The 16313-nt window shown below is 42.7% G+C and overlaps 1 protein-coding gene across 11 annotated transcripts in view; it reads right to left on the bottom strand.

The window, feature by feature from the left end:
• The window catches only part of LOC105469966 (calsyntenin 2), a 643989-nt gene that overhangs the window by 490809 nt on the left and 136867 nt on the right, over positions 1 to 16313 (bottom strand). Inside the window, exon 1 of one of the 11 annotated variants that reach the window (XM_011721613.3) lies at positions 14372 to 14591. The exons of the other annotated variants lie outside the window; for them this stretch is intronic. Within the exon in view, the coding sequence (XP_011719915.1) occupies positions 14372 to 14528 (157 nt within the window). The 5' untranslated portion in view covers positions 14529 to 14591. Of the gene's footprint in view, positions 1 to 14371; positions 14592 to 16313 lie in introns of those variants that run through there. 11 annotated transcript variants of the gene reach the window in all.

The raw sequence follows: 16313 nt of genomic DNA, 5'->3' as shown, positions 1-16313 counted from the left end.
AAAGGGCATCAGCCTAATGGCTAAGGTCAGCATGATCATAAACCACAAATAACATCTCCCACCAGAAACATTCCAAATTACCCCCCAACACCAGAGACATGCCAGCCCCAAGATAACCCCTTCAGTGGGGAAGATGCCAGCCCTGAGATAACCCGCCTTCTGCCAGACAGATACCAGCCCCAAGACAACCTCCGCTCCACCCAGAGACATTCCAACTCCACCATAAATTTCTCCCCCACACACAAACATTCCAAGCTTCTAATAATCCCCCTCACCCTAAAACCAATATATACTCTTAGTCTGTAAAAAAAAAAAAAAAAAAAAAGGTGCTCCTAACTGAAATCAGCCAGAAGCCCCTCTCATGCTTTTTCTCTAAAATAAACCTGCCTTTAACTGTTAAGCCGGACTTTTTGTTTCTTTCTTCTCTCTTTAACTCATACACAGATCACTTGAGCCCAGGAGTTTGAGACCAGCCTGGGCAGCATGGCAAAACCCCGTCTCTACTAAAAATACAAAAAATAGGCCAGGTATGGTGGCACATGCCTGGAGTCCCAGCTACTCTGGAGACTGAAGTGAGAGGATCACTTAAGACTGGGAAGTTGATGCTGCAGTGAGCCAAGGTTGCAACACTGCACTCTAGCCTGGACAATGGGAGCGAGACCCAGTCTCTAAATAAATAAATAAAACAAGCTGAAAAGGAAGACCAAAATAGAGCACCATTAAAAACACAGGGCTTTACTTCTTTACTGCTTTGGGAATTTAGAGACTGCTGAACTAATAGGTCCCCTTTTCCACTGGGCAGAACAAAAGGGCTTCCCTAGGACCAGTTCCCTGCCGGAGAAGCTGGGTTGAGGCACAGATTTGAAGGCTGCCCTGAGGGAGCCATCTCAGGTGTTGAACCAGAGCACTCAGAAGCCATGTAATCCAAGGGAGAATCTGAATCTGGGCCAAGAAGGGAAGCCAGAGGTTAACTCCAAGAGACTAGAAGAATTAAGCTTGATTTTGAAGGGCACACAAGGCCACACAGAGAAAAACAATGCCCAAATCAGAATCCCAAGAGATATGAACAAGTGAGACATGAGGTAAAAGGAGTGAGCCCTAGACCAGGGCTCAGTCAGCTTGCTTAATTGAGCTCCAGTTACATGAGCAGCCTCTAAGCTGGCAGGTCTTCAGGAAGCAGGGACAGGGACCAAAAGACTCAATGTGTTTTGCATACTTACTTTTTTAGTTACATTTTAATATTTGTGCTTTTTTTGTTTTGTCTCAGTTGATTTATTTTAAATTTTATTACATATGTTTTTTTTTCCACTTAAATAACTTGGAACAAAGTACAAAGTTTTAGCAAATGTAAAATATTTACTTTATTCTGTGAAATAAGTTGAAATTATTCAACTGAATTTTTAAAGAAAGAGACAATATGAGAATGTGACAGATACTATGAAATTCTGTTGGAAGGTTTTGCCTCAGATATTCCACTGCAAGCTGTGAAGGCCTCCCTTGCAGGGTCCAGGGAGAAACCCAGGGAAGAGGCATGACATCACCATATCCATTGTGCAGATCAAGTCAGGTCAGTCCGGTATTGACAGTCTCCGAGGAACCTCAGTGACATGGGGGTGGAAGGACTTTGCATGGGGAGAGTCATAGGAGGGGGCAGGGGTGGTACTGACAGCTGCCATGGAGAGATGGCTTCCTTTGTTTTTCTGCAGTTGTAACCCTGTGAAGGGCAGCTCAAATGACCTTAAATGTCAGTGTAGTCTTGCTGGCCATAAATGTGAAATGGGGTCGGGATGGGAAATTGTGGCTCAGCTGGATTCTAGATTAAAAATACAAGACTTTCAGAGAAATTCCTCCCTCAACAAGTTATGGTGTGTCCAGGTGTCACATAAAAGTCAACCTTGATTTATGGGCTCTGCACAAGAATGAAGGAGATCCTGGATTACAAACTGTCTGGAACTCATTGTCTGGCCATTATCAGAACAAATCCTATTCTCAGATAATGGACATCTGTTAAATCTTCTACTGTTAATAGAAAATGTTGCCTGTGGGACAGTGGCTTTTATGATAGTACCATCTCTTCTGTGATAAAAGTGCTCTAAATCTTATTTTAACGAAGTGATTATGTTTGCATCTGCTTTTCTTAGGGGGGAAACGAATAATGGGCCACAAAATCATCCAGTGTGTTAGAGATGTCATGGCATAATGAGCGGCTGATAAGATACCAAATGCTCCTGCCTTTAGCTTCCTGTTGAGCCCCCAGAGATCAATGACTCCAACCTCCTTAAAATCCAGACTCCTTAACCTGGACTATGAGATGCATAGGAACAAGCTCCCATGCCACTGCCACCTGCGCAATTTACGCTCTAAGCATGCCAACATTTTGAAGTTTCCCAAATGTTCCAGATACTACTATCTCTCTCTGCCCCAAACTCCTCACCTCAATTTCTTTCCATGCTACAAACAACTTATCCACTTAACTCAAAATTCATCTCCTCTGAGAAGCTCTCAGTGATACTACTCTCCTCTCTCAGGTTGGGTTAGGTGTCCATTTTGGGAGCCCCACAGAACCTAAATATTTTGTTTATATCAGTCAAAATCTTACTGTTTGAGTATGTTTACTTTTTGTTTTCCCCATTTGACTCTAAAAGCACAACCCTCAAAAACAGCAGTCTATCTTTTTTACTTTGTTGTCCACAGCACAACAATCTAGCTCAAGGATGATTAAATCGATGATGGGATGGATCAGTGGACAGATGAATAGAAGAATGAACTACTTACAAGAGAAAGATGCTAGGAGGTAGAAGCTGAGCCCTTCCAATGCAGAATGCTGAGAAATAGCTATTAATAACAAGGCAGAGGTATTACAAATTTACCTAGGATCTTAAAAATATAAATAAGAAGAATGGCTACAATTTATATGTTTAACCTTTAATCAGCTCATTTGCCTGATCCTTGACCTATCTCTCTCTCTGGGCTCTGTCCTAATCTCCAAAAACTTGTCCCTTGAATTAAAGGAAAAAATTCAGTCTTCTTTCTCCCTCCTTCCTGAAATTCAGCAAAGGTAAAATGGACACACCACAACTACAATCTGGTTGGTCTTAAGACTCTGGTTTCTGAGCCTGTACTTCACCCAAACTCCCAAATCTTGTCTTATATCAGCTATGATCCTCTTCCCTCCATTAAAAAAAAATCTTCTCCACCAAACAAAAAGTCTGAAAACCATCTTTTAGATAAGCAATGACCTGAATCCAAATTTGGGATCTACTATTTGCTAGCTGAGAAATCTCAGGCAAGATATTTAAGTTCTCTAAATGTGAAAGATCTTATTGGTAAAATGGGGACTATCATAGTGCCAATCTAAAAAGGTTGTTGTGAGGAATAATGAGGAAAATGGGAAGCTCTTAGAACTGTATGTGATACACAATGACTAGTTAAATATGTCACCAGGATCTGTCAAAGACAGATGTGAAACATAATTAGAGCAATGCCTGAAGATTAAGCAATGACAAAAGTCCTAATTTTCAAGGATAGAGAGAGTATGGATCCAAAATACATGCCTGCGATGCACAGTGATATCCAGGGGAACCACAGAAAACATCTAAAGAGATGGTTTATGAGCACTTAGAAAAGAAAGTGGTAAGCCTGGGGACCCAAAATGAGTGCATACATGATAAATAAACCAGGTGAACTTTAACTCCTGTTGGATTGAAGGTCAAGGGTATGTATTTGTAATTATAATAACAGCAAATACTTACGTTGCACTTATGTGCCAGGCACCATTCCAAGTACCCTGCACCTATTAGATGATTCAATCCATACAAAAGCCCTAAAGGGAAGTACTATCAATATTCTCAATGACATATGAAGACGCTGAGGCACAAAGGGTTTAAGTCATTTGTCTAATATCACACAATTATAGGAAATGTTAGAGCTAGGATTTAAATTGATGAAGTCCAGCTCCACAGCCTGTTCCAAGCACTATAGCATGCACACTACAGCTCTGTTATCTCATTCCCATAGTAGACATTGCTAATCAATCCCAGCATTCATTATCACTGAACAGGTTCAACATTTTTCTCAAAATAGTTAAGAGGGACTACACCTACCTAATCTGTTAGTATTGTCATACCAGAGGAAATTCATTTGTCATTCCTGTCATTGGCATAATATGTCCAAATATTCATAAGGAAGGAAGCAATTATTATTATGGAATTGGTGGAAAAGAGATCCCGTGGGAGATTTACAGTTGGCTGAACATATATATCTTAAAACATCATACTTCTCACCAATAGGCCAATGTGCATCCGAAGGGAGTCTCCAGGAGTTGCCCTAAGTGATCTGTTCTTTAGCTGGTTTTCTGCAACCTAGTCATCACAGACTTTCATGAAGAGCTAAAGCATAGGATCTGGTGAATACACAACTACGTCACACCATAGTTTTGAGATCATAGTTCAAAACATTCTCTGAGGCTCTATATCCACAGGAGTCTGCAGAGGCCAAGTTGTCCCTCTAGACATTGTCTTATTGCACCTGTCTTTACGTAGGCTTGTGGGAGATCCTGGGGCTAGCAATGGAGAGAGGGGCACAAGAAAAGGCAGAGCAGGCCAGAATGTTCAGAGCAGATATATAAAAAATGACACCTGGGTCTCACCAGATGGACTCCAGTACCCAGCCATAGACAATGAGTTGTGTCAGCTCTCTAGCCATAGTAAATTGCTCCCAGAGGATGTGGATTCTCATTAAAGGTGAGAAGGTGTCCACAGCCCAACTGGCCCCTCCCTGCTTCTAGGTGAGGTTGGTCCCAGCGGGGTAAGACTGTAAGCAGAAGACTTGGAGCAACATCCCTAGTACGGTTAAATATCAGCTTATACCACAGCCCTGCTTACATATATGTAATGAGGAAAGTAAGTGGGTCTAAAGGCTGGTCCAAAAGTGTCACTGCAAGAAAATGAGGCTCTTTTATTGCTGGAAAGAAAAGCACCTTGTGCAAACAAGGGAACAAGTTCTCTAGCCCACCATCTTTCTTTCAGTGCAGCAATGCAACAGCAATGACATCCATCTGTTTGTTGATTTCTTTTCTAAGGCAGGAAATGAGGTGTCCATAGAGACCCTGGATGAATAATGCATAACATCTGCAAACAAAATCAACCCTCAATTAACTGTACTGGTGGAGAGAGGCTGCAAGAATCGAAAATATCTGACAATCCTAGAAAAGTTTTATTTCTCCTTGAAAATGTTGAAGAGGTAAACAGTAGAAGATTCAGCCATACACACACTAGAAACAAACTCATGGATTGCACATGCTGTGGGTACACAACATTTACACTCACACACATGCTTGTGTGTATGCACACACATTCAGTTCACACAAACTTATACATAGGTTGAGTCCCAATTCAAAAAGCAAGTAGACTTCCTCAGGAGGGTACTGTATTCTCTGTTGCTAGGAAGTAGGTAAGCAGGAGTAGAAAATGCTTGTTGCAGATGCTGGAAAGGAGATTCAAGCATCTGCTGGGAGGAATGCCTTTAGGCTTACCTGAAGCCCTTAGAATTTGTGATTTCAAAATTTGCTCAAGTTCAGCAATAGGTTATATCCCATATCAATGTGTCCTGCACCATGAAGTATATTAGGGAACCCCCAGATAGTCTCCTTCTACCTGGGAATTTGGTAAAATAACCATAAAACAGCAGCACATTCTGTTGCAGTTTTCTGTAGACTTGGTTTCTGATAGATTTCAACAGATTACTGAAGGAAATTAGATTTTGTCAGTCAGCTATCATACATTTGAATGCATACATATCTACATACACTCTTATTCCTAACCTTAGTGAAACCACACAGATATTAAAGGACTTTCCAGAGCTCATACAGGTGGTTAAGGTCTTTGCTGAACAAGGACCTCATGTTCCCATTCCCTGCCCAGTACTTCATTCACTTACTTGGGCTGTAGGAGGAGGCTATACTTATTTAATATGGTCACATCCCGAATCCTGGCCTCATGTCTGTACCTCTCTGCCTTTGGCCACCAGGACTTGGGTAGTGATGCTGCAAGCATGTGGTGGTGCCTCTCAGGAGGATATGTCGGAAATGTACAGGCATCCCATTTGAAACAAGAAAGGCAACGAGAACACCAACATGCTGATTCATCAGGATGTGACCTCCCATTCCTCTGGGGTTATATACAGCATCATGAAAAGTCTACATTCCCAGATTAAGAGAACCTATTACTTTTCTTTGGTAAAAGCCTTTTAAAAGGCAATAAAGAATATCTCCTACTGATCTCCAGTTTATGTGTTACATCAAAAATGGAAGTATCGAGGGTCCACTTTTGATACTTACTGAATGGAGGCAGAAGATCAAAGTTTACTGTTTTTAAAAAAAGAAATGAAAAAAAAAAACTTGAAAAAAAATGCTGACCTTAAGACACATGGATGCTAATATCTTCACTCCTTTGTATTCCCTTGGTGGTGTCCTGCCCACAGATGTCCCATGGGCCGTGCTACCACCAGAACTGTGTAGTTTTGCTGTGCTCAGGGAAGACTCCCCAGCATAGGTGGGATAAAAGCCAGTGGATGGAAAATCCTACACTAAAAACTTGAACTCATCATGTATCATGTAGCACAAGCGCCAGGTTCTGCCTCTGGATGTGCAGACACATAAGAATGTGGGATTCAGGGATAATAGAATATTGGTGGGGCAAAACATGAGCTAGAGGTTGGAGAGGAAAAGACAGACATATGGTAAATCTCTGAATGGCTCTCAATTGCCAGAAGTTGCTGCTTGGGAAGACCTGGTTTTATTTTCTGAACTATTAATTCATCCAACCATCCATTAATTGATTCATCCATTCATCCAACTAGCCAGCCATTTAAGGTTTTTTTCCAGCTTTTTAGACATTTATCTTGAAAATTCATCCCTCTTTGCTACCATTATAAAATTTGGGCTATCAAGTTACCAGTTATTTATTTAATACAAATTAATCAGAGAGCAACATAGTAGACTTGCCACTGTGTCAGGCACTGGGCACAGAGTGGTGAAAAACTTAGATCATAGAGCTTGCAATCTTGAGAGGAAGGCATCAAATATTCAAATCATACAAGCAAATCAGCAAAAAAACGTAATAAATGCTATAACAGAAGAATACAAGCAGTCATGAGTTCTTATAAAAATGAGCCATATAGTGTCCAGCAAAAGGCTTCCACAAGGAAGTAACACGTCAGCTAAGACCTAATAAAGCTTAATTATTGAAGGGATAAGATAGATTTTCTCAAGCAGCAGAAACAGCAAGTGTAAAGGCCTTTGGGTTGAAATAATGCTGTCCATGGTGGCATCCAAATAGAAGTTATACACATTTTCCACATGCTACTTGACGTCAAGACCTGTGCTTGCTACTAAGGCAAAGATGGAGAATATATAAAAGATACAGCCTGAGGTGTGAGTCCACTGAAGAGAGGGACCATGTCTAGTTCTTCCTCATATCTCCAGAACCTAACACAGTCCCATAGGAAACTATCGTGGATCACGGGGAGTTTAATGGATTGAGCTAAAAGACTGGAAGTTGTACAGAAGAGTGGCAAGACCACTCCAGAAAGGGGATGGTGACAGGGCAAGGCTTGAAAGCAGCAACACAACTGGGGGATGAGAGGGAGTAGGAAGCAACTCCTCTGCTTGGAGGGGTGTGTGGGGGAGCATTAGACTATAGTCAGAGGCTTGTAGAAGTAAACAGGGGCCACAGTGGTGAGGCTCTCAAAATCCAGGGTGGACTTAATTCATTCTGATCCCAGAAATGAGGCACAATGGAGACATGTTTATTTCAAAGGTGCATTTGCCAACCTTGTTGGCCTATCCCCTGCAATGCAAAGCCTGAAAGGATGGAGCATCCCACAATTGCTTAATAGATGAACCCCAAGCCAAAAAGCAATGCATGTTCCCATCATTCCCTCTGCCAGCCCTCCAGATGCAGCACACAGCCCTCTATATTCAAGGAACAGGAGAGAAGGGAAAGAAGGCCAGCCAGGAGAAGAGCCCCCAGTAGTCAAATAACTTCAGGAGAAAGGCTACAGTGTGAAGCAGAAAGGATTACATTGCTCAAAATTCTCCTGCTCTAGGGGACAGAACAATATTTATGACAGTAGTCCTGCCTCCCACTAGGCATCCACCTGCTGCGAGTCAGAAGCTGTCCTTGGTCCAGTCCTGCTCCTCCATTTAAGGTGTTTTAGCACCCCAATAGGCTTGTTGCCTTCATAAAGCTGGAGAGAAATGCCCTGCCTGACATTAACTCTAGGTAGGTGGAGAGCGGTGAGCCATGAACAAGTTACAGTTAGCTAAATGAATCAGCCAATAGGTAGTTAGAGCTGCGTGTTATATATAATAATAAGTAAGCTAGATCCAGAAGGGTTTAGCAACCTGCTGAAGGTCAAACAGCTTTTGAGTTACAGAGCTGGATAGCTGAACCCCAACCTCTCTCCGGTCTTCAGAGTAGAGTGATGCTAAATCCAGTTGATTGGAATGAGCAAGGCTCAAACCCTCGTTCTAGACAGAGGCTTTGGGGCATGCAGAAGGGGTGGTATGATATCATGATATCAGGCACAGCTTGGAAAAGGGAAGGGGAAGGAGAGAAGTGAGCAGGAAAGGGAGGATTCTGGAGGTGGGGGTAGGGGTGGTAGGAGGGGGAGGGATACACCAGTGTGACCTCCCAGTGCCTGGGGCTGCAACGCAGAAACCGAGCAATTTCCTCTCCTGATTCCCTACTAAATAAAATAAACGTCTCTGCCTCATGTCACAGTTTGCATTTTGAATCTGATTCATGGGGAAAGCATTGGCAGGTAATCTTTATCCGTTTCAAGTGTTTAACTTTTCACGCAGAATACTAATGACAAACATGCAAAAGAGGAGAAACATCAACGTTGGCGCTAAGAAAATTAATCTTTCAATACAAAGCAAGAAATTAAACTTTCCAATGCTGTCAACACATTCATATTCTTTATCTTTTCTTCATTGTTCATTTTTAGTAGTGTCTTGACATTTGTGAGGGATTTGCCCTAAGGGGGGAAAAACCAAATTGAAAAATTCCACTATTGTTCAGAATTTCCCCCATGAATATCTGTTTTCTTGCAGAGAGCCATCACTTGCTCACACATCTTCACCTTTTGTTCCATTCTGTCATCAACATAAGCATCTTTCCTTCTTTTGGAGACCCATTTTCCTCAAAGACATAGTGTTGGTGTCACATCACTGACATAGCTAAGTGTGCTGTGGAGTGGAGGATAGTCAGAGGTCAGCTCATCCCTGTCTCCACTTTACTGACTCACTTTCACACACAGCCTTCTCACGGTGCAGTGTCCCACAGCTGGCAAGCAGCAGAAGTGGGATTGAAGTTTCCACCCTTACAGCCTTGTACTTATCCATGTAACACACCATGCACTCATCCCATCCTTGCAGCAAACCTTGGGTGCTACATAACCATTGTGGGCTAACAGAGCTCCAGCCCCCAGGAGTAGGGGGACTGACTGGAGGGTGTTTGGGGTGGTGGTTTCCTGGAGTCCTCATTGATGGCTGATGAGCAGATATAGCCAAACAGCTTGAACTGCAGATGGGACCGTGAAAGCCTATGAAGCAGCACCTTAGATAAACTAGCGGAAAATAATAGGGGGAAGCAGAGAATCCTAGGAGACTGCAGGTTTGGTGGGCTGGGGGAACATCAGTCTTAATGAAGAGAGACCCATGGCCAGGGAAAGAAGGTTGGGTTGGGATAAATATGAACCCAAACAGGAGCTTGAATAGATGAGACTGAGACCCACTGTCGCTCAAAGAAAAGGTCTAGGAGCTGGACACCTAGATGCTGTCTTCAAACATTCATTCCAAAACCTTCCCCAGGCACCTACTATGTCCAGTCACTTCTTCTGAAGTCCTGGAGGTTCAGAGATGAAGAGGATACAGGTATTACAATTCTGGAGTTTACTTTAAAGACTAGTGAACAGATAAGCACAATGCAATGAGTTATGTGGGCTGAGGGAGGGAGGCCCAACTGTGGTCAGAGCCTAGAGGAAGGGCACTCACTGGGCTTCAGAGGAGGTGGTTCAATGTTGGTTTCTCAAGTGCCAGTATCCTTGCTCTACTCTGAGGCTGCAGAAAGACCACGAGACTGGGGTATGAACTCTGGCCTCACTCTAGCTGCGCAACTTGAATCTACGTTACATATTTTGTTCTCAATCTCCTTATATGTAGAATGTGAATACAATACGTCATATGACTGAATTATAAAAATAATATATATGAGCACATCTTCCTCAAAGTTGGTATATGTTAATTTCTCCCTGCCATTAATCAAGAATAAACTTATATGCACTGGACCTAAACATGAAAACATAAAAACCTTTATTCATCAAAATTGTTTCTAGATTTTAAAAATATCAATTTGAAAGTTATTTTGGGTAAAAAGTAAATAAATGTAAACTCTTATTTCTCCTTCCCATACACCCTTTTTGTTTGTTGTTTGTTTTCTTGAGACGTGGTCTCACTCTGATGCCCAGGCTGGAGGGCAGTGGCGCGATCTTGGCTCACTGCAACCTCCGCCTCCCAAGTTCAAGCGATTCTCCTGCCTTAGCCTCCTAAGTAGCTGGGATTACAGGCATGTGCCACCATGCCTGGCTAATTTTTTATATTTTTAGTAGAGACGGGGTTTCACTGTGTTAGCCAGGATGGTCTTGATCTCCTAACCTCATGATCTGCCCCTGCGTTAGCCTTCCAAAGTGCTGGGGTTACAGGTGTGAGCCACTGCACCCAGCCTACCCTAGTATTCTTTTCTACAGTGTCCATAGTACATGATCCTACTACATTTGCTTGAGTATTTCTAGAGTTTGTCATCTTTTGGAAGGATTTTCTGTATCTCTTGGAAATTTATGCTGTCTCCTGAAAATTGATATTAATATGATTATCGTTAATCAACAGATTGGAAAGGTCACATACACCATACAACTCTTTCTTGGCCTTCAGCTCAGAGGTCATTGATTTGGGAGACTATAATGAAGTATAAAATACCAAGATAATGATGGCATCAGCAAACCATAGCTGTGGTTTAGTTAAGTAGGAAACCTACCAGGCACCATGTTAGAAGTCTTTATAAATAGACGTGATGTCATCTGAGTCTCATAACAACCCTAGCTAGGGAGATCCTGTTTTACGCAAAAAGACATTGATCAATGGTCATAGAGCTAACAGACAGAAGTAGGACTCAAAAATAGGTATTTCTGACATCAAAAACCACACTATTCCCCAGCATTTCCATGGTATCCTCCTTATGGATACACATTTATATATTCCTATCTCAATTCCCTTTTACAAAAACTGAAAACTTTAGCTTTGATCAACCCAACATGGTTGCCGTGTCTAGCAGAAGGTTCATTTTTTTTCCTAAATTTCTTATTCTCTAACTCATAAACTTAAAATAAAAGGTTTCAAGTTCAAAACCAGTTCAATAAAAGCCACCCCAGAAATAAACGATTGCATTCATTACCATGACTCTATTAATACTATTGATTTTCCCCTGCACTGTTTTCGTTTTCTTTGTTCTCTTTATAGACCACTAGCAGTGGGAAAGCTTACCATTAACCCCACAGGCAGCACTGGCAGATCACCACGCTGTCACTCCCGCCCTCTTTTGTGTGTGAGCATAATAATTGCAGGCTGTGGCACAGCTTTTCACCTATCAGTCATTGAGGCCTGTTGGAGACAATACACTCATTACATGGAGCTCCCCAGACAGGCTGCTGTCAGTTTGCAATCCCAGATTAAAAGGCACCTTTAATTTTGTAGTGCTCTCAGTAGTATATCACACATTGGTACTATGTTGGCAAAAATAGGGCTCAGTTCTGCCCCAGTCATCTCCCCCATCCACAATTACCAGATACCGTGCCTTGAGCAGCTCCAGGTTCTAATTTCCAATCCAATCAACCAATTAACCAGAAGGAGCTAGTTTAGTACTTCAATGTTTTACCCATTGAGTAGGTAAGTCAAGCACCAATGAAAGGTTAAGGATTAGAGCTGATCAACTACTGCAAGCATCTCCTGACATTGAACCAAAAGAGGGTGGAGAGTGTCCTATGGGTCCACAGGATAAAACTCAAGTGGTCTAGAGGAAGCCTCCAAATGCCACCAGCACACATGGTAACCTCTGCTTCCCCTTTCATCTTCCCCTCATCCACCCTGTTACCCAAAATTCAGCTTCACAGTTGACCCTTTGCAGGGAAAATTCTCTACCAATCCCAGCAACATTTCTCTCCAGTTCCTACAACTTCCCTTGAGAAGGAACTGCAAGCCTTAATCATCACACTCAAATCTGGTTTGGATTCCGGGAGAGTTCACATATAAATTATCAAACAGTTAAATGCTAGTCGGGGAGCAAACCAGCCATTCCAAACATAAGCAGCTACAGCAAAGTGAGCATTTGATGCTGGATGAAAGGAAAACAGAGGAAAGAGCTTTGTGGGCAGTGAGCAAAAGCATTCTAGGTTTGAGTATTTTCAGACTATAAGGTTTGAGGGTTTTTTTTTCATGCCCTCTACATGAGAGGGAAACTGAGAAGACCTCTTTCACCACAGGCACAATGGGGTTTTGTAGGCAAGCCTCACCAGCGTACGGGGCAGGCCTTCCTGATAGGGCATTAGCAGAGCCCCTTCTCACTAAAGAGAGTCTCCCCCACATCTTGCACATTTGCAGACATCTGTGTGGTACCAACAGAGAAATAACTGAGGAACCAAACCACCAGCAGAGCTCTTAGATTAAGAACCTTGGTTCAATGAAGGAGTTTTGAGCAGGTGCTGGACAGAAAGACTGAGAACCCTATGAAAAGCCAATCAGCCTGCTGTGGCCTGGAACTGATTGACCAGGGGCCAGGAAGGAGCACAGAGGGGTAACCTGGCAAAGAACAAAGGAAGAGGTAGCCACTGGCAGAGAATGACTAGGACACAAGAGGCCCAGAAGAGAGCTAGGACTGGGAATCCAAATTTACATATGGATGTCTAAGAGAACTTCAGGTTCACAATGAGGCTCTCTTAGGCATCACCTGCAGATAAATCAGAACGCTTTTTTTTGCTTGTTTGTTTCTAATAAGTTCTACATGCTTTCCATTTCATTGAGAGAATCTGGCCTTCTTCATTCATCTGAGCTAGTCGTCCTTGTAAATTCAGAGTTGAAAAATGTAATTCAGGCATTAAATGCTGGGGAGCCATAGTAGAAAAGAAAGATAACCACCAGCTCCAAAGCACAGTGCCTGGGCGGGCCTGTTGTGTGTGCAGAGCATCCCACCATGCAAGGCAGTGTTTAAAGCTGTGAACACACAGATGCAGGAACTGTGGTCTCCATTTTCATGGTGTTCTCACCCTTCATAGTGTCCTTGGTCAAGGTGGGGAGGCCAGAGAGAGCTATAAAAATATATAGAATAATTCACGCTGCACAGGCTAAGCACCAAATAAATCATGCAGGCATTCACCGCTATAGAGTTCCTAAGCAGCACAGTGTGACCCAGGGTGGCCAGGGAAGACTTCAGAGAGAAGTTGAGCCTTGAAGGCTGGAAAAAACAACAACAACAACAACAACAAAAAAAAAACACTGCTGGTGAGAGGGGAGTCACTGACCACAAAGTCGGGCAGGCAAGTCTGCCTGTCAGCCAGAGTTTGGGAGGCCAGCATTGACATCCATCAGCCACTCAAGTGACATGAAATTCACATCCCAAGGCAGGTCCTGCCCACCAAGCTATAGGAGATTTTTCCTGCTTTAACTCTAGGAGCACTGTTGCTTCTTGTGGGTGACTAAAGTGAGCAGAGCCTGGAGTTTGTCAAAAGTCACCCAGGAAGTCTGGGGGGAGGCTCTGAATTAGTAAAAATGAGCACAAAGCAGGTGTGGAAACAGCCTAAGAGTCCATCAACAGGTGAATGGATAAAGCAACTGTATCATATACACATAACAGAATATTATCCAGCCTTTAAAAAGGTAAAAATCCTGCCATAGGCAACAACAAGGATGAACTCGAAGAACATTACGTTAAGTGAAACAAGCCCATCACAGAGGACAAATACTGTAGTATATTCCACTTACATGAGGTATCTAAACAATCAAACACATACAGAGGGCTGGATGGTGGCTGCCAGAAGCTGGGGAGAGGGGGAAATGGGAAGAGGCTGTAAGAGGTGTAAAGTTTCCATTAGAGATCTGCTGCACACCATTGTGTTTATAGTTAACAACACTGTATTGCACACATGAAATATTTTTAAGAGGGTAGACCTCATGTGAAGTGTTCTTACCACAATTCTTTTTTAAGGAGCACAAGATAGGAACTGCAGAGATACCTGCAGGGCAAGAGAAGTTGGTGCCCACCTGAGAGATGACGACACGGCCCCTCCTGTCCCTCCGCCAACACGAACACCAGCTTGTTCACATCCCCAGTGACTGTACCATGCAGAGAAGGGAGAGGCAAAAGCTGAGCACTAGAACCAAAAAAGCTGAGTTTGACTGGACCACGTTCCTTTTGCATCCCAACAACTCACGCATAATCACTTCTTGACACCAGGTGAAGTCTCTAACCTTAATATCCTCATCTGTGAAATGGAGAAATTGACACCACCTGAGCAGGGATGGCATAAGGAGCAGAGATAATGAGGAATTCCTGCCACAAGGTTAGGAGGGAGAAATGAGAAGGTGTTTCTGTTTTGATGTAAGAGTATTAGGACTTAAGGAAAAATCAATAATCAAAAGATGAAACAGAAAACTCTCCTATATACTTGGAAATTAACAAACATATCTCTAAATAACCCATGAGTCAAAAAAGAAATTATAATACAAACAGGAAACTATTTTGAATTCAATTATATATATGTGTGTGTGTATGTGTGTGTATATATATATACATACACATATATATATATATACACACACATACATGCAGGATTTGGCTGAAGCAGTGGAGGAAAACGCAGAGACTTAAGGAAGGACAAATATTAGTGCACTCAAACATCCACCTAAACTAGAAAAAGAGAAAAGGAACTCAAAGAAAGTAGAAGAAAGAAAATAATAAATATTAAAGCAGCTGCTAATAATAAATGTAATTTAGAGAGGGCCAAGACAGCCAATAGCAGGTTCTTTGAAAAAGCTAATAAAATTGATATACTTCTGGTGAGGCTCATAAAAAAGAAAGGAGCAAATAACCAGTATCAGGGATGACTAGTGAGGGCATTTAGCTGGGTATTATTGGTGCTTCCAGAGGTAAAGCCTCGGTCTATTTCAGGATCCTGAAAATGCAGGGGAGAGACAAACTGTGTCCATGAAAATACCAGGAAGTGATTTGGGGAAAGTAAGTACTCTGGGCCAGTGGTTCGGTGGAGAGTGAGCCCCTGACCGGGGAAGCCAGGGAAGGCATTGCAGTGGGGGTAGGTCTCTGTTGGATCCCACAAGGAGAACCTTTAATGATTGAGGGAACACAGGTGATATGAAAGAAGACTGTGTCTCACAGTCTTCTCAAGCTCGGGCTCCAGAGTCAAAGGAAATGAATTTGCATCCCATCTCTGCAACTACCAGCTTTGTGACATTGTACAAATCTCTGTGCCTCTGTTTCCTCATCTGTAAAATGAGAGTAATAATAGCATCTCTCCTTAAAGGTTGTCATGAGCATTTAAAGAGTTGGTACTCAGCTGCATTGAGTATTACTGTTATTATTTTTACACCTCTATTAACGTAGTGTAATGTACCAATGTGGGCAAGAAGCCAAAACTGCACTTCTGTGGATAGGCCCAGACAATAGGGCCTCCTTCATCTCTCCATCTGCTCAGCGGTCATTTATTAAGCACCGCCTTTGTGCTAAGAACAGCTAGAACAGCTACTCCCCCTACCCAGGTTGTCAACATGCTGCCCAGAACGGAGGGGCATCTCCAGTCAACACCCAGGCCAATGCACATGCCAAACGGGGCCTTCTGTCCATCACTATTCGGGGGGTGGGGGTAGGCAAGGTGAGGAGTCATCTCTCAGATACTCAAGTGCTCAAGAATCAAGACAAAAGTTGATGATAATAGCCCTGAGTGGAAGTGGGTGATTTTTTAAAAAATAGACATTTTATCTAAGGAAAATCAGAGGTCACATGGCAGATGGAAAAAAAAAAAAAAAGCAAAACAGCAAGCTATAGCTTTGATCTCAACTTTCATGCCAAGAGCTAGGGTGCTGGTGTGCACAGGAGCCAGAAGTGGAGGAGGGTAGCCGGGCTGACCACCACCGGGCAGCAGCACCCATGTCTGGGTCTCCTGGAGCACAGGGCATCATGCTCTTTGAC

This window comes from Macaca nemestrina, chromosome 2, assembly GCF_043159975.1.
Source record: "Macaca nemestrina isolate mMacNem1 chromosome 2, mMacNem.hap1, whole genome shotgun sequence".
Classification (NCBI taxonomy): domain Eukaryota; kingdom Metazoa; phylum Chordata; class Mammalia; order Primates; family Cercopithecidae; genus Macaca; species Macaca nemestrina.
This window is presented reverse-complemented; position numbering and strand designations above follow the sequence as displayed.